Source organism: Lithobates pipiens, unplaced genomic scaffold (genome assembly GCF_037356315.1).
Source record: "Lithobates pipiens isolate NorthernLeopardFrog02 unplaced genomic scaffold, aLitPip1_a1.2 Scaffold_19, whole genome shotgun sequence".
Taxonomy (NCBI): Eukaryota; Metazoa; Chordata; class Amphibia; order Anura; family Ranidae; genus Lithobates; species Lithobates pipiens.
This window is the reverse complement of record NW_027507764.1, coordinates 458,858,230-458,882,283: the sequence shown is the minus strand read 5'-3', so window position 1 is coordinate 458,882,283 and position 24,054 is coordinate 458,858,230. Positions and strand designations below refer to the sequence as shown.

The following is a 24,054-nucleotide window of genomic DNA, read 5'->3' as shown; positions in this document are numbered from 1 at the left end:
ACCGTTCACTTGTGATCGACCACAACTTTCTATCGAAGAGATCAGCAGAGGTTAAAACACAATGAAATAAATACTGGTTCATAAAATTTAAAGGCTTTCCATAGTTGATTTCATGCAAAAGGAATAAAGACCTTCCCCCACTACCCTAACCTAAAAGGTCCCAGATAGAATTAGGTTTGAAGTCATTTTGTGTTTTTTCTTAGAGGCGCTCCTCACTTCAAACAGATCCAGATTTTTTTTCGCCATCTTTGTCCCATTTCACTTTGTCCCAAAGCCAAACAGGAAGGAAGATGACATTTCTGCAAATTAAAATTTCTTGGGAACCCCCAAGTCCCCATTGGAAGTTCTCCCATCTATTACTTTTTTCTGGGGACAGCCCAAAATGTAAATCAGGTAGACTACTGAATACACAGGATCTCTTACAGATATTAACCATTTTAGCCACAAAGTGATTTTTACAGTTTTTATTGGGTCAGAAAACCTAATCTGACATTGTGCAAATAAGCCGTAAAAGAACAACTGGGTAGCACTACAAAAAACAGGAAGCAGGGCCTACCTACCCTAGGCAACTATGGCTGCCTCTGTGTAGAAATACATTTTTGAACTTTGCAAATGTCTGCGTGGAACCAGGTTTCTTTGTACAATGTCAAATAAGTTACTTGTACCTACTTTACATAAAAGTGTTCTCAGAAAAATGTTGGTCGCTGAAGCAGTTTTGGCATATTATCCTATTGAACTATGGCTTACACCACCTACATTTGTCTTATTCATTTTTGTACTGAGTAAATATTGTTTACTATTGCAACACATGGGAACTTGAATCAGCAAACCACGTGAAAACAAAGGCTTGCAGCTGGGAACATTCATAGGACAAAGAAAACTATTTCCCCATAGCTGCAACACAAGAACACCATGTATCTGGGAGATACTGAACAATCTGATGAAGAAATGTCCATTAGAAAGTCTAAGATAATCAGTATTTCTCTTGTCAAGAAATCAAGATAAAAAAAAGGTGATCAGCAGGATAATCACCTATTCCTGCTATGCAGTACAGGAAACCAAGAATGCAAACAGTAGTAAAAGGGCATGTAAAACAAACTACTATAGGCTTTAAAGTGCTTGTAAACCTCAGGCATTAAATATGAACAAAGCATATTCCTCTATAGTGTGCACTTGTATCAATTAAGAGCACTAAGTGTCATTTCTGGCTGCTGCTTCATTCCTCTGCTATCAGCTTGAGCCACCCCCTGACAAGTTTTCTGACACCAAGAGGAAAAAAGGTGACAGGGGAGGGACCTCCAGCTGATTGACAGCCTCCGCTCGGTTCCTGTGTGCTGTGAAAAGGGAGGTGTCGCTCTTCCCTCCAATCAGCTCTCAGAGCTCTCCTTACTGAGCTCTGCAGAGTGACTTCTACCGTCCTTTTTCTGTCAGCTCAGACAAGCTTTATAAATTCTGGACTTTGAGCAGATGTAGAGAAAAGAGAGCTGCAGATAAACAGGTACAACGTATGTAGGAGGATCTCTTTCATCTCTGTGCATCACTGGAGTCCAGTCCCTTCATTGGGTATATTGTAAGGGTTTACCAACCACTTCAAGTTATCAATGTAAAGCAATGTAAAGCTAATCAGTGTAACATAAGTAATTCAGCCAATGTGTTTTGTGTTTAATGAACCTTGGTTCTTTTGCCTCACTGTTTCTTCAAGTCTTTGGGTATGCTGACTAAAAACAATGCACCCCCTACGTGGCAAATATGCAATCTTAAAGTGATTGTAAAGTTTTTTTTTTTAATAAAATCCATACCAGACCGAAGGGCCTGGTATACTCTGAGGGGGTCTTTTTGTTTATTTGGCGTGGAGTTCCCCTTCAAGATCAGCTCAGAAGTTGCATGCCAAAGTCGGACCAGTTAAGACCGCGATCCGACTTGCTGGCTGGAGTAATGGCCTCAGTCTTCTACAGTTCCTTCATTGTTCAAATCAAGAGACTGGAGGTAGGTGTCAGTATTCCTTAATTGTAACAGGCGAAACAGTTTCACCTTTCTGGCAGTATAAATACCAGGACCTAAGCCTGGTAAGCCCCACATGCAGCTCTGGTCAGAGCCACTGTACAATGTTAGTGCAGTGCCCCCCCCCCCCACCCGCCAGAACACGCCGGTCAGTGCGCTCAGCAAACAGCCAGCTTCTGTAGGACTAGCTGCCATACACACTGGTTGAACATTGGCCGGTTTATATTAAACCGGCCGATTTTGCCCGACATTCGGCCCATGTGTACTAGGCTTTAGGCAAGCCATACACAGTGAATTTCTGTGTTGCAAGAAAGAAATTTGATTCCCCCATCACCACAGACAAGAGTTGATGCAGGAATCCCTCCTGCTGGGCCATTGTCTTCTCCTGGCAGAGAGAACATAGTGATTACTGATAACTGCTATATCAGCGATAATCATGTGTAAAGTCCACCAGGCTTGTTGCACCAAAACTGATCAACTTGGTACATTCAGCCTGCCCATTAATGGTTTGACTCTTGGCCAGGTCCTGCTGAACTGTGTATGTCCGGCCTTAACAGACAGAAATGTAAATCCTTCAGAAAACAAAAACTTTTTTATGTATAGTACCTAATTAGAGAAGTGAGACTACTCTATTTACTACTTTGTTTCCCTATAACAGAGCTGTAATGTGACCTGTCAGCCTGAACAGAGAAGCATGACTTAACAAGGCACAGTGTGTGATTACATTTTGGGGTTTCCTGCTTTATTTCCTTCTTCTTGACATCTCTATGCAAAGTATGCAAGGCGGGACAGGACTGAAAAGCTATGGCTATTGAACCTTCCCTGGAGTGAACGTGGAAGTTGGAGTCTTAAAAAGGGACCCCCCACCAAAAGGATCACCTGGATATTTTTGGAACATCTAGAATGAAGCCAAGATTGATGGAGCACCACCCCAACACTACAACCATAAAAAAGGCCACAGGATAAAACAGGGAGGGCCACATCAAAGACCTCAGAGGGCCACCAATTGAGTACCCCTGCTCTAACCTGATAAACCTCAGAACAGCCACTCAAAGTGCTTTCAGATCCAGCTACCAATCAATGAAATTTTCAGCTGTAGAGCTGGCCATAGACTGCTTACATTTTGGGCAATTCCTGCTGAATTAACCGAAAATCAAAATAAGGGTGGCTTGCACACAACAAAAGTAAAAAAAAAAACAAAAAAAAACAAAAACACACAATCACTGAGCCTGGTGGAAAATTATCGTCCGAACAGCCACTATATCCTATCAGATGCCCCTACTGTTTGATTATTCAGGCAGCTGCAGTACCGAAAGTGGAGATTACCCCATTACGCTAAACAGGATTGAGGGAGGAATCAACTGATTTTCTCTCGTTCAGCCCATGTATGGATACCCCAAGGCAAAGTCTCCAGTGCGATTCAAAATGGATCTCTCACACTACTCAATGCCATCCAAGGTATTTTTATTTTTAAAAACATGTGTAACCGTCCATAAGGAAAATGTCACTACATTTTACAGATCATTATTCCAGTTTTGATGAGCTAAAAACCCTTTATCCTGGGTGAACGGTAATGAAAGTAGATGTATAGTATACTGGCGTATTCTTTGACTTGGACGGAAGTGTGATGATCAACATAATAGATGCTGATGTATACAGTACAATGTACACTGCTGACATTTATAGCACTTATGAAAATAATGTGCGTTCAGCTTAGTGGTTCTCTCACTCGGGCAGGAAAAGCACCCATTGTTTTGGATGTGGCATGATATAGGAACTCACACTATTTAGGTGAATATGCTGATTTTTTTTTTTATCCATCTGCCATTGCTCTACCTTTGGAGATTCCTAGATCAGTACTAGCACTTTGAAGTTCGAGGGACACCAGTTCTTGCTGCTCCTGCACTTCCCACAATTTCAGAGAATTCAACACTGAAGTAAATGCAGTGGGCACAAAATTCTGACAAGCAGCAGTATGGTAGGCATTAAAAAAGTTCTTATCTCAAGGAACTTCATAGGGCTGACCTAAACAGCAGATCTGCAAAGGCAAGGATATCATTTTACATGCATTCAGTCCTCATCACCCTCCAAAAGAGCCAAATAGTTGGAGTTTGAAATTACATTTTAAAACACTTATCACTCTAAAAACATTTTTTGCTTTGGAAGGGCGCCAGAAGGTTGAATTACAAGCGAATAATGTTTTAGATTCCTCAGTGGCGAGTTTCCCGTAACAGTTTGGGTCCCCATTCCAACCCACAGGACTTTAATACGTGCCTGCACAACATACCTAATTGTTTATGATACATTAAAGTGGATGTAAACCCCCACATATACCCAGTGAAGTGAACGCCCTCAGATAATACACAGGGATGAAACAAAACTAAAGTTTTACATGTATATCTGCTGTCTTCAGCTGAATATATCCTTTAGAAAGTGCACATTGCGTTACAGATTTTTCCTCTTCCTGTTCAGCACTGGGAGTGGATTCTTGGCATACAGCTGATTGGAGGAAAGGTACACACCCCCTCTTCTCATAGGCAAGGGAAGAAAGGAATGTGCAGAGCTGTGCTCTGACAAGTCAAGCTGTCTGCTAATTCATAGCAACCTCCCATGACACAAATTTAGAGCTTGTCTGAAGTTATCTGACTGATAACAGAGCTACGAGACAGAAGAAAGCCACGAACTCGGTACTCTGGAGAGAGATAAGAAAACGCTACAGATATATGTGCCCAGCTCAAAATTTCATAAACTGAGTTTACAACCACTTTAAAAAGGTAGGGGTGTAAAACGTAATTTCATCATGTGCCACAGCAGCATTATGGCTGCCTTCAAATGGCTGGCTGTATCTGAAAGGACTATATAAAATTTATTCAGGGAATTTTCCCCCAGAAAATTGCTGCAGAAACTCAAGCACGCTCGTCTCCACCACCCCTGCACAGAACAGCATAGAATAGTGGGTGTGGGAGCATTTTAAAAGGGCAATAAATACCAGGAGTGTTATGTGTGTTCAGGGGTGCACTACGGGCATAGTGCAAAGTTAATGGGGTTGGCTGAGTACAGAGTTCACTACATACAGCATTTAGGGGTGTGCAGGGTTCAGCTCCCTTTCACAGACTGCCCATATCTCACTTGCCCCCCTTCTGGGCTCTGACCTCTGTACCACTCTTCCCCATCTCATTCCACAGACCTGTCAAGGGGTTTAACCCATGAAAGCTGAACAGACCATTGAAAAACAGTCACGGAGAGGTATGCTTTGGAAGACCCGTCTCAGCCTGCAACTTAGGGCTCTGATGCCCCCCTTGCTTCCCTCAATGCATTGTTCTGTCTAACCAATAGGGAGGATCGGACTAGAGAACTTGTGGAAGTTTATTTGTATCCGATATAGCTGCCTTTTCCAAGTGAAATAAATCTATGACAGGTTTAATCAAACCATTTCAGTAAACTCAATCCTAATGAAAAGTAACAAAATAAGCAAAGATAAATCACTAAAGTTTTTTCCCCACATGTCAAAAATACTGGAATATAAAAATAAAAGAAGGGCAGACGTACCTTTGTTTCCCTGTCCTTTAGGTCTCTGCAACAACGTAGAAAAAGAAAGAAAAAGGTCACTGGAATTAAATACACAGAGAATTCTTTAGAAGTTAGAACAATCAATTCTACACTTACAAGCATCTTCAACACAATATTGTGATAACCCTGTTTTAGGGCACAAAGTTTAATCACATTATAGACCACAAAAATATGTTAAAAAAATAATAATAATATCGAAATGAAGTCATGATCAGGATGTTCCAGTCCTAGAAGAGCAAATTTAAAAACCCAAATAAAATAGTTTTACTTTAGCCTAGAAAAATAATAACTTCCTGACACTACAATTTTTACATTAAAAAAAAAACCATGACAAGCTTTACATACAATACACCGGGGGCTATGAAAAATTCTTAAAGTGGAACTCCAAGGGGAAAATATATACATTTTTATTGTGATGTCATCTACAAAAAAGTAGTTGCCGGGATAAATGTTAGGAGAGTCTCCCCAATGTGACAAGGTTCTAACCTTTCCTTAAAATGTTACTAAACCCACAACAGTAAAATCTGTCGGTATATGCAGCATAGCATGCTCGTTATACTCACTGTGGAACTTAAGGGGTTAATCCTCTGCATTGTTTTCAAAGGACGATTCAGCCTGTATGCACAGATCCTTCCCTCCTGCACTGTCTATCTTGGGAAAGCCAGCTAACACAGGCAGAGTAACCAACCTGCGCATGCTCAGTTGTGTCTTTTTTGCTGGAGAGAATAATTACTTGTTGATCATAGCTAGCCATATGATATAGACATCACACATGTGGGTGTGTGTATACAGGCTGAAGTGGAAATCTCCTCCTTCCTGTACTCTCAGCACTGGAGAAACTATTCAGATTATTACTGACCGCAGGGTAGATTTGATTTAAATCAATTACATTTAAATCATAACTTTTAAAGAGCAACTTTTAAAGTGGCTCCTCCTCCGACCCGCCGTTGGACTCACAGACAGTCCCATTCACTTTAATGGGATGGCTGGTGATGCGGCAGTGACACAAAGGTGAGTGGATGCTGCTAACAGGCACTGCCATGATGGATCTGAAGTGACAGGTGCTCTTTAAAATGTAAGGACTTATGCTTGCTGGTAGTTAGAATCTTTAATATTTGCAAACAAATTGAAGGTTTCCCCATTCAGAAAAATAAGCTGTCAGTTTAGTAAAACAGCGATATCAGAACCGATTCAAATCGTACAGTTTGCAGTGTACATAGATTTGCAAAACAATGGGATAAAGGAATATTCCTGAACTTTGTTTTATCTCATAGTTCCTGTAAAATTGTGTTAATGCATCAATGCAGTGCATGTTATGTTGGCTTGCAGAGCTTGGATTCATTGAATGAGTTTACCAAAAATGTAAATATTGCAGAATATACAGCCTCATGCTACATAACTAAGCTCCATTCCATGCTGAATACACCAAATTGTTAACGTATCTTAAATAGAAAACTATCTTTTGATAGATTTTTACTCCAAAAGCATTTTATTAAAATAAATTTGATAAAATCCCCCAAAAATAAAAAATGTTTTTTATTTTTTTTTATTTTATAAAAATCATTAATATCCACCCTGACTGACCATGGTATGCAGATCAGTCAAAAAGGTATATAGTGGCAATATTTCAAAGTAAAAAGAAGATTTATAAGCTGTGGGCACTGTGGGGGGCAGATGAACTATTTTCAGATTACTGGGTTTAGTAACACTTTAATAGGTTTTTAGTGGGGTGTGTCTGTTGGAAATATTTTTCTTCATTTCACACTACAGGAATATAGAAACTAAATCAGAAAAGTGCTAAACTTACAGCAATAAACACCGGACAATGACTCATTTTTCCCCCACTCTTTCAAAAATTAAACAATAGCTTAGTTGGGTTTTAGCTGTTATAGGCAAACCTTATCCATAAGAAGTTCTGCCTATTCTTGAAGGGCGCTGCCAATCTTAATTTGGTTCAACACATGGACAGTGAATAGATCTAATAATGAAAGCAAGAAATTAATTCTAGAGTATTTTACAAATCCTTTTAAAGTCCCACCAACAGCTCATGCAGACAGTAAAACCACAATGCCAAGACACCAATTACACATCTCCCCCACCCTACATCTAAGATGACCTTCAAACATGCACTGCTGGTGGGTCTTTGGGATGGGCTTGGCTGTAGGGCTCATTCACACCAGCAGATGCGTATACAGTGCCAGATGTGTGCTGTAAAGAGCAATGCCAAGGCATTGTAAGGATGTACGTGCGGTATTTACTTTCGCTTTTTTTTTTTCACCTTTATTACGTCACAAAATGATATTTCATCTTTTTGCAGCACATTGTGTCACAAAGCATAGTGCGTCACATCATTCTGTGCTGAAAAAAGAAGAGCCTGTCCTACTTTTTTCAGTAACCACTGCAGCACAATGGTGTGAACTCAAATGACTCATGGCAAACTGCCTTGTCTATGCATTAGGACTACACAGCCCCATGCATAGTGTGAATGGACCCTAAATGGTAATGCATGTATTTACGTGTATTTTAGGTGGCCATTTATAAAACAAGTGCAAATGTTGGTAGAATGTGAAATGTCTCGTGTGACGAGTGTAATATCCCCAACACTTTGCCGCACTCAGAGAGCTGCAGGTGTTGCATAAAGCTGACAATACAAATGAACTGTACACAGCCAAACTTCTGCATAATCATTTCCCGCATATGCACAGTCTATTTTTCCTAAACACAAAAGTTGCCATTTAAGAAAATCCATCATACGCACTGGACACAGGAGCTAATGTCCATGTGCATGAGGTCTAATCAAAAATGCACAACTAGTCAACAGAAAAATGCAAGTTAGACTAAAGCTGGCCATAGATGGTTAAAATTTCAGCCGGTTCAGCAGGGACCGGCTGGGATTTGAACCCTATACAGGCAGGCTAAATGTACCCATTGAGCGATCAACTTCGGTACAACCAGTGTGCCCGGTTTTAAATGCGAGTATTGCTAGTGGATATTATAGCCGCTAGCAGTAATCACCGGTTTCTCCTGGCAGAGACAGTTCCCTCCTTCCCCCGTGGTTGCAGGAAAATAAAGATTTTTGTAACTCCAAAACATTGGTCTGACTGTGGTTACCCAAGGCTGTTATTCTTGTATACTTTGATTAGGATTCTTGGGGCTCCTTCACACGGACGTGTACGGAGCCCGCTCTGCTCAGCGGGGGATCGCTCCGTTGATCCCCGCTGAGCAGAAAGATGACAGGTCCGTCTCTGCACACTGTGCAGGGACGGATCTGTCAGAGCACCGCTCTCCCCAATGGGGGAATCGGATGAGGACGGACCATAAAGTCTGTCGTCACCCGATCTGTTCCCCAGACAGAAGAGGCCAGGCCTCTTTCACGCAAACAATCCGTTCGGGTCCTCCTGTCAGTTTTTTTTAGGTGGACCTGAACGGATGCTCCATAGACCTCCAACACCGTTGACATCCAACCCGCTCCGATAAAAAAAAAAAAAAAAAAAAAAAAAAAAAGTGTGCGACGGAGGAAAAACCTACTTTTCCAGACGTCTGAGGATCGGGTGATGATGGGCTCTGCGGTCCATCCTCATCTGATCCACAAAGGGAAGAGCGCCACTGATAGGTCCATCCCTGCACAGTGTGCAGAGACAGACCTGTCATCTTTCTGCTCAGCGGGGAATCGACAGAGCCAGAGCCAGAGCCAGAGCCAGACCCGTCCATGTGAAAGAGTCCTTACTCTGTGCAATCCGAGTAATTTGAGAAGAACTCTGGACACAATGATCCCATGTGGATAACAAACCAATCTCCTTGGGAAGCAGAACACTGCTGATACTCAAACACAGATTTAAAAATGTAACGCAACAATGTAGAACATCTCAAGATAGACTTTGTCAGGTCCATCTTCTGAAGCGTAGTCACCCCAAAGCACTCTGCACTAGCCGCTAAAACAAATATACATCAATGTTCTCTTATGACTGCTGTCACCTTTTGGCTATACTAACAAGGGTGCCCATAGAAAGGCAGTTAAAGTATATCTAAAGCCCATTCTTTTATTGTGGCTAGAGAAGACCAAGGTTAAAGCTGCTCCCATTTTTCTCAGGGAGATTTGCATTCTCTTCCTGCCCTGTGGACTCAACAGGAAATTGAAGATATACAGTGGGGCAAATAATTATTTGACCCCCTGCAGATTTTGTAAGTTTGCCCACTTACAAAGAAATTGGTCTATAATTTGTATCCTGAGTGTATTCTAACTGATAGAGACGGAATATCAACCGAATATCCTGAAAAACACACACACACACACAGGATACAAATGTTATAAATTGAGTTGCAGTTCAATGAGTGAAATAACCATTTGATCCCCAAGCAAAACATGGCTAAGTACTTGGTGGAGAAACCCTTGTTGGCAAGTACAGTGGTAAGAAGTTTCTTGTAGTTAGTTACCAGGTTTACATGCATCTCAGGAGGGATTTGGGTACACTCAGCTTTACAGATCATCTCTAAATCTTTAAGGTTTCTTGGCTGACGCTTGGCAACTCAAAGTTTCAGCTCCCTCCATAAATTTTCTATGAGATTAAGGTCTGGAGACTGGCTAGGCAACTCCATGACCTTAATGTGCTTCTTAAGCTACTCCTTTGTTGTCTTGGCAGTATTCTTTGGGTCATTGTCATGCTGGAAGACCCATCCACAACCCATCTTCATCGTTCTGGCTGAGTGAAGAAGGTTCTCATCCAAGACTGTACAATGCATGGCCCCCTTCCATTGGTCCCTCAATGCGGCAAAGTCGGCCTGTACCTTTAGCAGAGAAACAGCCCCAAAGCATTAGGTTTCCATCGCCATGCTTGACTGTAGGGATGGTGTTCTTAGAGTCATAGCCAGCATTTTTATTCCTTCAAAACACATTGGGGGTTATTTACTAAAGGAAAATCCACTTTGCACTGCAAGTGCACTTGAGTAAATGCCAAAGAGCTAAATTTTGGTCTTATCTGACCACAGCACTTTCTCCCAATCCTTCTCTGAATCATTTAGATGTTCATTGGCAGACTTAAGACCGGCCTGTACATGTGCCTTCTTGAGGAGGGGAACCTAGCGGGTGCTGGAAGATTTTAATCCATGGCGGCGTATTGTGTTACCAATGATTTGTTTGGCGATGGTGGTCCCAATTGCCTTGAGATCATTCACAAGCTCCTTCTGTCTAGTTCTGGGCTGATCCCTCACTTTTCTCATGATTATCCTTACCCCATGAGGCGAGATTTTGCATGAAGCTCCAGACAGAGGGCAACTGATGGTTATTTTGTATTTCTTCCATTTGCGAATAATTGTTCCAACAGTTCTTTCCTTCTCACCAAGCTTCTTGCTGATGGTCTTATAGCCCATTCCAGCCATGAGGTGGTCTATAATCTTGTCCCTGAGGTCCTTTGACAGCTCTGGTCTTGCCCATGATTGCGAGGTTTAAAATGGAAGAAAGATTCTGTGGACAGGTGTCTTTTATACAGAAGTTGTCATTAGGAGCACCTTCTTAAAATTGACAGGATTAATCTGTGTACCACATTAGCACATGCTGTAGCCAGTCTGTGGGAATTATTGTTGGTTGATAGGGGAACAAATACTTATTTTACTCACTATACTGTAACTGAATTTATAACAATTGTATTGGGTTTTTTTTGGGGGGGGGGGGCGATATTCTGACTCAATTATAGACCTTTCATTTCTTTGTAAGTGGGCAAGCTTACAAAATTTTCAAGGGATCAAATACTTATTTTCCCCACACTATTTACAATCTGATGAAAATCCTCAAACTGCCCATACACTGCTCAAATTTTGGTTCATTTGAGCTGCAGCTACCCCCATAAGAACCACCTGGCTGGACAAAACGCCTCATTGAATTCTCTAATTCAGCCCGCGAGGCGATCAACAGATAGAAATCTAAAAGTGTATCACTAGCTTTGGACAGTGGTTATGGCAACAAGTCCCCATTAAAAGATTTCACCTTTATTCCTGGTTTAGCTGCAAAACCAAGTTTGGTGACGTGTGATCAGAGAGGGAATCTCCCTAACAGGGACACACAATAAAAACCCCAACAGTGGTTCTAACCCCCCAGTACAGTATACAAATTATAAAAAAAAATGTTGTCTTTAGTTCAGGGCTGGTCACATTTCAGGAGTCAGGTAGCCAACACTCCATAAAATAGCACTATAGACAACCCATCACCGATTTGGATAGAGTAAGGGAGGGTCATTATACTGGTTTATTTTTTGTCATCTGTGTCCCATTGGGGAGATTTTTTTTTCCCTTCAATTCTTGTCTCATAGCCAAAACAGGAAGTGAAAGTAAATCCCGGAAAATTAAATTATTACTAAGCCCAGGACCCTGCATTCACTACATCTGGTCTCCCACTGTACATAGAACGTGGAAACGCAATTATTTTAGTAAATATAAACTACCAAATACCTTTTCTCATCTGCAGTATACAGTTGTGACTTCCATCAGTGTCTGGCCAAGCTCTGGTTGACAAGATTTCATGCAAGTGCAGACACACCTCAGATCTTTGCCAGGTCCCAAAGAGACTCATGTGTGCCTGCATGTGCAGGATATCAGTCTGATGCCACGTACACACGATCAAACTATCCGGTGGAAAAGTCCGGTGGACTCAAGTTTTTACCCAAAAGTCTGGCGGACTTAGAAAGTAATTTTGACTCAAAAACTGTCCGGCGGACAATACGGACATGTGTGTGTGTGTGTTAGTCCGCCGTACTTTTGAAATTAACGGACTTTTCCGCATGGTCCATATCAGACCCTTATCCAAGCACGCTACTCGGCCGGTCAGGAAAGGGGGTGGGGATGAGCGAGCGCCCCCCCTCCTAAGCCGTACCAGGCCGCGTGCCCTCAACATGGGGGGGGGGGTGCTTTGGGAAAGGGGGGCCGCGCGGCCCCCGACCCCAAAGCACCTTGTCCCCATGTTGATGAGGACAAGGGCCTCTTCCCGACAACCCTGGCCGTTGGTTGTCGGGGTCTGCGGGGGGGCTCATCGGAAGCCCCCTTTAATAAGGGGGCCCCAGATCCCAGTCCCCCCCATGTGAATGAGTATGGGGTACAATGTACCCCTACCCATTCACCTGTTGGGAAAAAAAAAAAAAAAAAAACACACACACACACGGGTTTAAAATAAATAATTTATTGCACAGCTCTGGGGGTCTTCTCGCTGGATTCCTCCGCTATCTTCTGCTCTTTTACTAGCGGAGGAGCCCGGCTTTCTTCTTCATTGCCGCCTCCCTGGGTCTTCTTCCGACTTCAGGGGTCTTGTCCCCCTCTTCGGTTCTTCTTGCCGGGCTTCCGCGCCTTCTTCTAGCTCTTTTACAAGCGGTGGCTCGGTCTTCTATCGCCGCCGCCTTCTCTTCTTCCTTGAGATGTTGACTCAACGCGCTCTCTGGCTGCAATGACAGGGACGCGGCGTGCGGCGACTTATATAGGGACATTGCCAGGTGATGTCTCCGCCAATAATGCCGTCACAGTCCCAGAGGATGCTGGGACTGTGATCCCGCCCATTGTCCCTATATAAGTCGCCGCGCAACACGTCCCTGTCATTACGGCCAGAGACAGCAACGAGTCAACATCTCAAGAAGAGAAGAACAGAAGGCGGCGAAGACAGCGGCGACAAAAGACCGGGCCACCGTCAGTAAAAGAGCTGGAAGAGGGAGTGGAGGCCCAGCAAGAAGAACCGAAGAAGGGGACAAGACCCCCGAAGTCGGAAGAAGACCCCCAGGCGGTGAAGACGAAGAAGAAAGCCGGGCTCCTCTGCTAGAAACGCTAGCAAAAGAGCAGAAGATAGCGGAGGAGTGCGGCAAGAAGACCCCCCCCCCCCCCCCCCCAAGACGGAAGAAGACCCCCGGAGCTGTGCAATAAATTATTTTAAACCCTTGTGTGTTGTGTTTTATTTACATTTTTTTCACAGGTGAATGGGTAGGGGTACATTGACATAGGGTGGGGGGCCGGGATCCGGGGGCCCCCTTATTAAAAGGGGATTCCAGATTCCAATAAGCCCCCGCAGACCCCGACAACCAACGGCCAGGGTTGTCGGGAAGAGGCCCTTGTCCTTAACATGGGGACAAGGTGCTTTGGGGCACCCCCCACCCATGTTGAGGGCACGCGGCCTGGTATGGCTCAGGAGGGGGGACACGCTGGCTCAAGCCCACCCCCTTTCCTGACCGGCCGGGTAGCGTGCTCGGATAAGGGTCTGATATGGACCTAGAGGGGGACCCCCACGCCATTTTTTCCGCATAGGGCTTCCCCTTTAAGTCCATACCAGGTGACGGGGCCAGCGACGTGTCAATCTCGCCACCTTCGGCGGCGACTGACTTCCTTCGCTAGTCCCGGCTACCTGGAGCCACGTTCAAAATGATTGGACTTTCCTCCGTGTGTGGGCAAGTCCGTTCATTTCAAAAGTACGGCGGATAGTCCACTGGAAAAGTCCCGTGTGTGGGCAGGTCTGCTCGTTCGGAAATTTGGCAGACTTTCCGCCAGACTAAGTCCGCCGGATAGTCTGATCGTGTGTATGCAGCATTAGATGGCAGGCAGTATGGGAGAAGAGCTATAAAGAACAATGCTGCACTCCATAGACCAGTATGTATCATTTATTTTAAATACAGAAACCATTAACTACAGAAACCCTCCCCCCCCCCCCCCCCCAAGAAAAAAAAATGGCTTTAGAAGGTAGAGTGCCTTAACTTGTCCAACTCTGTTTCAGTTATACTTTAACAATTATACTTTCATGAGTGCACCAATGAGGATTCCATGGTTGACATCTCCTGAAAATGTTCATTGCCTGGCTGTCATGCTTCCCACTTGCTTGACCTGGAACAAGGACTCGATTTTCCTGATCTACATGCATTCAGGTCAGTGACTCAAATTATTGAAGCCAAAGCATCAGTACGATAGCCAGATAATGAGTATTTCCAGAAGGAAGTCATAGCAGCCTTAGTTTTTCATTTATTATTCCAGGACAAGATCACAAAAAGGGTCCACCCAAAACAAGACTCAGCCAAAAAGGCAAAGTAAAAAAAAAAAAAAAAAAAAAAATGTATTTAACGGCCCAGCAAAGTTTTGTACCAACGATCAGCAGATCACTGATACAATTTCAGGATCCTGCAGTTCGCCCCTCAGCCTTCTACCTCTGTACGTACTGTCAGCTTGCAAACTATGAGTGCACTGAGCCATATGCTTGTGGTCCATTTAACCACTTGCCGACCGCCGCACGCCGATGTACGTCATCAGAATGGCACGGGCAGGCATAAGCACATACATGTACGTCCTTTGCCTCCCGCGGGTCGGGGGCCCGATCGGGCCCCCGCCCGGTGCCTGCGGCGGTCGGTTTTCGTTCGGGAGCGATCCCGGACGAGGGGACGGCCATTCATTCATGGCCACCCCCTCGCGATCGCTCCCGACGAATGGAAATCCCCGGTGACATCACTTCCTCTCCTGTAATGTAAACACAGGAGAGGAAGTGATGTATTCTCTCCTCCGTGTCGGTATTTTTCGTTCCGACACGGAGGAGAGCGGATCAGTGAGTTGCACCAACACATCCCACACACAGTAGAACATGCCAGGCACACTCACACCCCCCCTTTACCCCCCGATCACCCCCCCAATTACCCCTGCCCCCCAGTCACAGTGACACCAATGTCATTTTTTTTTTTTTTTGCATTGGTGTCATTTGTGACTGTAATAACTGTTAGGGCAGTTAGGGTTAGCCCCCTTTAGTTCTAATGTACCCCCCTAACCCCCCCAATAAAGGTTTAACCCCGTGATCACCCCCCGTCGCCAGTGTCACTAAGGCTGGGTTCACATTGCAGCGGTTTATGAGAACGAATGTGATTCGCACCGCACTGCAGTGCAAATCACATCCGATCTCTGTGCGATTCGAGTTCAGCCATTCGCCGCACCCGCCGCACCCGCCACACCCGCCGCACCCGCCGCAAATTCGCACGGGACCCTTTTTTTGGCCCGCAGCAGAATCGGATCGCATGGGTGTTCACACCATGCGATCCGAGTTTGCAGATCGCACTGCGATATGCGAACTGATCTGGGGGTGTCAGTAACATTTCACTGACACTCCCAGCAGTTCGCATAGGGCAGTGTGAACTGCCGCCGGGAGGCATGCGATGCGGGAACCCGCCGCGGATTCGCGGCGTTTCCGCATCGCTCCAGTGTGAACCCAGCCTAATAAGCGATCATTTTTCTGATCGCCGTATTAGTGTCACAGGTGACGCTAGTTAGGCAGGTAGGTATTTAGGTTCGCCGCAGCTTTTTATAGCGCTAGGGACCCCCATATACTACCGCATAAAGCCCCCTGATTGCCCCCTAGTTAACCCTTTCACCAGTGATCACCATATAACTGTTACAGGTGACGCTGGTTGGTTAGTTATTTTTTTATAGTTTCAGGGCACCCGCCATTTATTACCTAATAAAGGTTTAACCCCCTGATCACCCGGCAGGTGTCATTTGTGACTAATAACTGTTAGGGCAGTTAGGGTTAGCCCCCTTTAGTTCTAAGGTACCCCCCTAACCCCCCCAATAAAGGTTTAACCCCGTGATCACCCCCCGTCGCCAGTGTCACTAAGGCTGGGTTCACATTGCAGCGGTTTATGAGAACGGATGTGATTCGCACCGCACTGCAGTGCAAATCACATCCGATCTCTGTGCGATTCGAGTTCAGCTATACAGATAGTATGGCTGAATTCGTGTCGCACCCGCCGCAAACTCGCACGGGACCCTTTTTTTGGTCCGCAGCAGAATCGGATCGCATGGGTGTTCACACCATGCGATCCAAGTTTGCAGATCGCACTGCGATATGCGAACTGATCTGGGGGTGTCATTAACATTTCACTGACACTCCCAGCAGTTCGCATAGGGCAGTGTGAACTGCCGCCGGGAGGCATGCGATGCGGGAACCCGCCGCGCATTCGTGGCGTTCCCGCATCGCTCCAGTGTGAACCCAGCCTAATAAGCGATCGTTTTTCTGATCGCTGTATTAGTGTCACAGGTGACGCTAGTTAGGCAGGTAGGTATTTAGGTTCGCCGCAGCTTTTTATAGCGCCAGGGACCCCCATATACTACCGCATAAAGCCCCCTGATTGCCCCCTAGTTAACCCTTTCACCAGTGATCACCATATAACTGTTACAGGTGACGCTGGTTGGTTAGTTATTTTTTTATAGTTTCAGGGCACCCGCCATTTATTACCTAGTCTCACTAGTGTACCCCTAAATTTAGGGGTGTCTACTTTCTAAAATGGGGTCATTTGGGGGGGGGGGTTTGTGCCATCTTGGCATTTTATGGCCTTCAAAACTGTAACGCCCTTAGAAAGCCTGAAGGCGGTGCTTGGTTTTTGGGGCCCCGTACGCGGCTAGGCTCCCAAAAAGTCCCACATATGTGGTATCCCCGTACTCAGGAGAAGCAGCAGAATTTATTTTGGGGTGTCATTTCACATATGCCCATGGCATGCGTGAGCAATATATCATTTAGTGACAACTTTGTGAAAAAAAAAAAAAGTTTGTAATTTTCCCGCAACTTGTGGCAAAATATAAAATATTCCATGGACTCAACATGCCTCTCAGCAAATAGCTTGGGGTGTCTACTTTCTAAAATGGGGTCATTTGTGGGGGTTTTGTGCCATCTTGGCATTTTATGGCCTTCAAAACTGTAATAGGTAGTGAGAAGTGAACTCAAAAAATTACGCCCTTAGAAAGCCTGAAGGCGGTGCTTGGTTTTCGGGGCCCCGTACGCGGCTAGGCTCCCAAAAAGTCCCACATATGTGGTATCCCCGTACTCAGGAGAAGCAGCAGAATTTATTTTGGGGTGTCATTTCACATATGCCCATGGCATGCATGAGCAATATATCATTTAGTGACAACTTTGTGAAAAAAAAAAAAAAAAAAAAAAAAAGTTTGTAATTTTCCCGCAACTTGTGGCAAAATATAAAATATTCCATGGACTCAACATGCCTCTCAGCAAATAGCTTGGGGTGTCTACTTTCTAAAATGGGGTCATTTGTGGGGGTTTTGTGCCATCTTGGCATTTTATGGCCTTCAAAACTGTAATAGGTAGTGAGGCGTGAAATCAAAAATTGACGCCCTTAGAAAGCCTGAAGGCGGTGCTTGGTTTTCGGGGCCCTGTACGCGGCTAGGCTCCCAAAAAGTCCCACATATGTGGTATCCCCGTACTCAGGAGAAGCAGCAGAATTTATTTTGGGGTGTCATTTCACATACGCCCATAGCATGTGTGAGCAATATATCATTTAGTGACAACTTTGTGTAAAAAAAAAAAAAAAATTTTTTTTTTGTCATTATTCAATCGCTTGAGGCAAAAAAATAAAATATTCAATGGGCTCAACATGCCTCTTATCAATTTCCTTAGGGGGTCTACTTTCCAAAATGGGGTCATTTGGGGGGGGTTTTGTACTGCCCTGTCATTTTAGCACCTCAAGAAATGAGATAGGCAGTCGTAAACTAAAAGCTGCGTAAATTCCAGAAAACGTACCTTAGTTTGTAGATGTGACAACTTTTGCGCAAACCAATAAATATACAATTATTGACTTTTTTTTTACCAAAGACATGTGGCTGAATACATTTTGGCCTAAATGTATGACTAAAATTGAGTTTATTGGATTTTTCTAATAACAAAAAGTAGAAAATATCATTTTTTTTCAAAATTTGCGGTCTTTTTACGTTTATATCGCAAAAAATAAAAATCGCAGAGGCAATCAAATACCATCAAAAGAAAGCTCTATTTGTGGGAAGAAAAGGACGCAAATTTTGTTTGGGTACAACATTGCATGACCGCGCAATTACCAGTTAAAGCAGCGCAGTGCCAAAGTGTAAAAAGACCTCTGGTCATTTACCAGCAAAATGGTCCGGTCTGAAAGTGGTTAAACAAGTACCGTACCTATGCACTGATGGAAGATGGGACTTGTAGGTTTCTCATTCCAAGATCCCTGTGAATGGAGTGGCTGTGTGAGCGGAGAACTTTCTAAATGTGACAGCGGGTACAATGAGAGGACTGCTTGCTGTCACAGGAAGGGTTGGACCTATCTATGGATGTAAAATGCTCCAGAAAGTGAATTTATCCTCCAATCATGGAACTCTGTGAATGAGCCCCCTTTGGGTGAGTGAGGCTTGGGCTGGGTGAACTCTTGTATTCTTGCCCTGGAATAACAAAGCTTTGTGAAGGCTGAGGTCATTAGAGTGCAGCCAATTTGTTTGTTCCCAATTTTTTGGCATCATTGAAGTACAAGCATGAGGGAAGTAGAATGCTCTTTTTACACACAGGAAAGGAAACGATCAGTCAGGTTCTTCCCCCAAATGGACGACAGGCACATCACACACTGACAGCTGCTGATGATCTCTCAGGACTTCACCTACACGCTATCCAAGGAATGCTTCAGTCAGTGGCACCAACAAACACCCAACCAAGTTAGACAACTGGCCCTAGAGGGTGAAACATCACTGCAATGGGCCTCAGAGCATGAATAAATTCAGAGATGACCATACACTATACAATCTGATTGCATATTCTCCTTTAATTCTGCCATCAATTATATACGGAAAGGGTCTGCCTGGCTAGATACTAATTTAATGGATTGCTTTGCCATATAGAAAGCTGACTGTACAAGCAGATTGTAAAGTGTATGGCCAGGTGACAGTTCATCATACACACTGCAACCTGACTGTACAATCAATAGAGATACAAAAACAGTCACTTCCAGCGCTAATAGGTCTTCCAAGGTGAGGAGTAACAGATGTCAGATAAAATGATGGTGCGAAGGGTATATATGGTATCCCAAAACTAGGTGGATGCTGCCTTCTTCAGATGGGGTAAACCGAAAGGAACTACAAGAAAAACAGAAATGCAACTGAAAAAAGGCCATAAACAGTTCATGGACAAGCACAGAACACGGGGTATAACTAACACATTTCTGGGGTGCGCCCCCAAAACACGTTAGCTGTAGACCATGTTCTGTGCATGTCCATGAACTGTGTTTATGGCCCTTTGTCAGCTGCATTTTCTGAGTACCCACTTTTATACAAAAAAAGTTATTAAATTATCTCTGGTAATGCACCAAGTGTGCGCGCCTTTCATTTCTGGTTTTCGTGACTAAACAATCAACTTTAGATTTACTAAAAACCATGCAATAGGAAAACCTACCCAACTTATCCAATCATCTCTATCCCAGCAGGCAGGCCTCTGGACATCATCACACCCACTTACTTGAGCAGTGCTGCCCTTTACATCCCTGTCCTTTGTATGATATGAGTACCTTCCCCTTATGTAATAAAAGGTACACTATGGAGATCCTTTCTTATTCCCTATATATTGGATACTATTGAGCTCACCACTGTTGGATGAGCAAAGTGGAGGAGATCTATTAAGGCTGCCAAGTTCAAATCCAGATGTTGGTAAAAGTGCGGTCCGACCTCCTGTAGTCTCCAGAAAGCTGTGTGTATATGAAGGTGGTGGAGCACTGAAGATAACACACAACTGGTTTTTATCCAGGGTTATATGAACTTATTATTCATCAGCAAATCACGCTATTGCAGGTGCACACGCCAGCTCCACGGCAGGGGAGCTGATTTGTGTGGCCAGCGGTCGCGATGTCCATTGGCCACCCGAAAATCGCTCCACAGAGAGCCAGAATAGGGATCTGTCAATGTAAACAGATTAGATCCCCGTTCTGACAGGGAAGTACAGAGCGATCATCTGTTCCTAGTGATCTGAAACAAAAATCTCTCTGTACTCCCAGTCCCCTGCCCCCATGGTTAGAAACAAGTCCCAGGGAAAACATTTAACCTCTTGATCGCCCCTAGTGTTAACCCTTTCTCTGCCAGTGTCATTTATACAATAATCAGTGCATTTTTATAGCACTGATCCCTGTATAAAATGTCACTGGTCCCAAAAAAGTGTCAAGTGTCCGATCTGTTCAACGCAATGTCACAGGCCCGCTAAAAATCGCTGATCACCTCCATTACTAGAAAAAAAAAAAAAAAACACAAGTTTAAAAATGCCATAAATCTTATTCCCTATTTTGTAGATCCTATAACTTTTGCGCAAACCAATCAATATACGCTTATTGTGATTTTTATTTACCAAAAATATGTAGAATACATATTGGCCTAACCTGATGAAGACATTTTTTTTATTTTTATTTTTGGATATTATAGCAAAAAGTAAAAAAGTCAAAATTGATGCTTTTTTTTGTTTATAGCACAAAAAAATTAAACCTCAGGAGGTGATCAAATACCAACCAAAAGAAAGCTCTATTTGTGAGAAAAAGGGGACATACATTTTGTTTGAGTACCACATCGCACGGCCGCGCAATTGTCAGCTAAAGCGTCAGTGCCGAACTGCAAAAAAATGGCCTGGCCATTATGGGGGAAAATCTTCCAGGGGCTGACGTGGTTAATCTCCAAAACGTACCCTGTCAGGAAGTACGTTTAGGAGCATTCTAATTAGTTGGCGCTCACCAATCAGAACCCATGTAGCCCATCCTGTCATCGGGAAAGAAGAGTGAAAACTGAGGGGATTTCTAAGTCCTGGACCCATGACGGGGCTATAGCAGGGGTCCTAGTGGGACTAGGGGGAGGGGGGGGGGGGGGGGGTTCAGCGCAAGTTCACCTTACAGATTCTTCTGTAAAAGGGGAACTTACATTTTAAGGACCTACCTAATCTCTTTCAAACAGCTGCACTGCCATCCGATTGCTTCCACATACTCCCAGTAACAGCGAGGGTGTCTGCTTTCAGAAAATATATAATGTTGTTGGGGGAGGAGAGGGGGGTTTGTGTAATCCTCAGGCCTAAAATTACTTTTTTCTGCATGTGTGCAAAAACATCCAAAAACAGCTCTGGCAGCGAAAGGGTTCAAGGAGAAGCATGGGGAACGATCTTCTATAGCCCCATACACACTATCAGATTTTCTGCTAAATTTTTCCTTCAGATTTACCAAAACCATATAATATGAGGTCAAACCTTAGGAGTTTCAGTTTGTATGCAATCAGGCAGGCCCTTGCACTACATGGTTTTGGTAAATCTGAAGACAAAAATCAGCAGAAAATCTGATAGTGTGTATGGGGCTTAAGGATCACAGGGGTGTACTTCATTCTGGGACTAAAGCCTGTCGGGCTGATGTCACTGAGCCTGTTAAAGTCGGGATCCACACCAACACCAGGACCGGCAGCTGGCTCAGCCTCTCAGCGAGCCGCTGGGAACAAAAACGCCGGAGAAGAGTGCCAGTGATCAACAGTCACAGACTCACTGGAAATCAGGAACTGAGCAACCTGTGTTCTTTGATCACTCAGTATATATATATATATATATATATATACACACACACACACTTTTTTTTACTTTATGCTATAAAACATCCAATAAGTAAAAAATCTAATATCTTCATAAATTCAAGACAAAATGTATTCTGCTACATATTTTTGGTATACAAAATCCCAATAAGCGTATATTGATTGGTTTGCACACAACTGATAGCATCAATAAAACTATGGAATATATACTGGATTTTTTATTTTATTTTTTAACACTAGTAATAGTGGTAATGACTTATATTGCGGTGGACAAATCTGACACGAAGTTACACTTTTAACACTTTGAGGACCAGTGACACTAATACAATGATCGGTGCTAAAATGATGTCACTGTATTCATGATACTGGCAGGAAAGGAATTAAACAGCTAGAGCGATCAAAGGGGTTTTAGGTGTTCCTAACCAATGTTTATGTGTACTATGTGCTGCTGTTACTAAGGGATGCAATTTATTTTATGCCTTGCTTTGCAGAGAAAGAAAATACATCACTTCCCTGCTGGCAAAACAGAGTTCTGCATTGTTTACATATGCAGAGCTCTCTCAATGATTAGTGGGTGGTGGTGCACGTTCAATGGCCGGCTTCTGCTGTGACTAATCACGCGTGTGCCCCCTACCTGGGCGTGCAGAACACACACATTTTTTTTTAGAGCTATAGAGGGACTGCCCTGTAGCAATAAAACCTGCTATAGGGCAGTTGGCAAGTGTTTAAAGCTGAACTAATGATCCTCTGCTCCTGTGATAAGGCTTTTGCCTCAGAGGAGACTTGTAATACATCGACCTACCTGATCGCAGCGATCCCACTATGTACACTGAGCTGCGCACGCACAGGTCAGCTGGCCCGATCCCTGTGTGCAGGGGTGACCTGCTTCTGCTCATGTGCAGGAGTGACATCACCCCACACGGGCCAATGAAGAGGCCTGAAGACCGGCACACAGGGCAAGATGCCGGCAGCGGGGGGGCAGCTGGAAAGGGGATTATTGATCCCTTTAGTTTGGATTTATCAGAACTGCGTGATGGAACACATCTATTTATTGTGTTTATATCCAATCAGGCAGGCCCTTCCACTACATAGTTGATGATCGATCTAAAGCAGATTGCATAGTGTGTGTGGGGCGCTTTAGAGCTGCCAACTATGTAGATTGGGGGTCCTGCCTTATCGGATAGTTCAGGTAGGTGTTCACATGGCATAGATCTGGTAGACTGAAGGTTGATTGTATCGTCAGATGATAATGTGTATGGTGACTGTAAAGATTGTATAGTGAGCTTTAGATCTGCCATCTATGGCATCCTGCATTCTTCATGGGACACACATTGTATTGTTCAGGTAGGTGGTGTTCATGAGACATAGATCTGGTGGCTCTAAGGTTGATTGTAAAGTGTATGGTGAACCTGTGGGAGAGCGTCCAATCAGATTTTTTGACGAGTGGTGACGGTAACACAAATGTGATCCCCTACAGAAGGATGTGATGAGCTCCCCCCTCCTCCTCCCGGGGTTACCTGATCCACGCTGGTGGCAGACATTCTCCCGCGGAGCGGCCTGTGCTCCGTACGATGTCGGTGTTGGGGGGAGGAGGTGTGCACAGAGGGGGTGGGGGGCTATCGCAGCGTCTATAGGCCCGCAGAGGGCTGATCGTTCATGTAGAGGGGGATCGCACACATCCGTAGTCTCGGTGGGGGCTCCTGGACACGTCCCGGGTGCGGCGCCCTAACGGCTGTCTATGGGGAGGGGCTCCGCCTCCTGTCTCTGGCGCTCCTCGGCCCCGGCTCGGCTTCTTCTTCTTCTCCGGACAGGATCTCTCTTCTCCACAATGGCGGACGAGGCCTCACACTCTCACTTCCTCTCCCAGCCTCTCTGACCTTCCGCCGTGACGTCAATACACAACCACTTCCCTGTCATGTGACCGCCGGGAAGGGGGCGGGGCATGGGTTGTTGTGAGGATGGAGTGGTCCCATGTATACAGTGACTAGGAAGAGGGATGTGGTCCCGTGTATACGGTGACTAGGAGAGGGGCGTGGTCCCGTGTATACGGTGACTAGGAGAGGGACGTGGTCCTGTGTATACAGTGACTAGGAGGAGGGACGTGGTCCCGTGTATACGGTGACTAGGAGAGGGACGTGTATACAGGGC

At 44.4% G+C, this 24,054-nt stretch overlaps 1 protein-coding gene across 6 annotated transcripts in view; it reads right to left on the bottom strand.

The window, feature by feature from the left end:
* Positions 1-23,798, bottom strand: part of YTHDF3 (YTH N6-methyladenosine RNA binding protein F3) — a 61,020-nt gene extending 37,222 nt beyond the window's left edge. The window contains exons 1-3 of one of the 6 annotated variants that reach the window (XM_077492783.1): positions 23,424-23,798; positions 7,379-7,549; positions 5,551-5,609 (exon numbers count right to left, since the gene is read on the bottom strand). Coding sequence is in view for 3 of the 6 variants with exons in the window: in XM_077492779.1 (XP_077348905.1) it covers positions 5,551-5,575; positions 7,379-7,405 (52 nt within the window). In the remaining 3 variants the exon portion in view is untranslated. The remainder of the gene's footprint in view (positions 1-5,550; positions 5,610-7,378; positions 7,550-23,423) is intronic. The other 5 variants (XM_077492779.1, XM_077492784.1, XM_077492781.1 and 2 more) reach the window with 5 other exon arrangements.
* Positions 23,799-24,054: the final 256 nt, after the last annotated feature.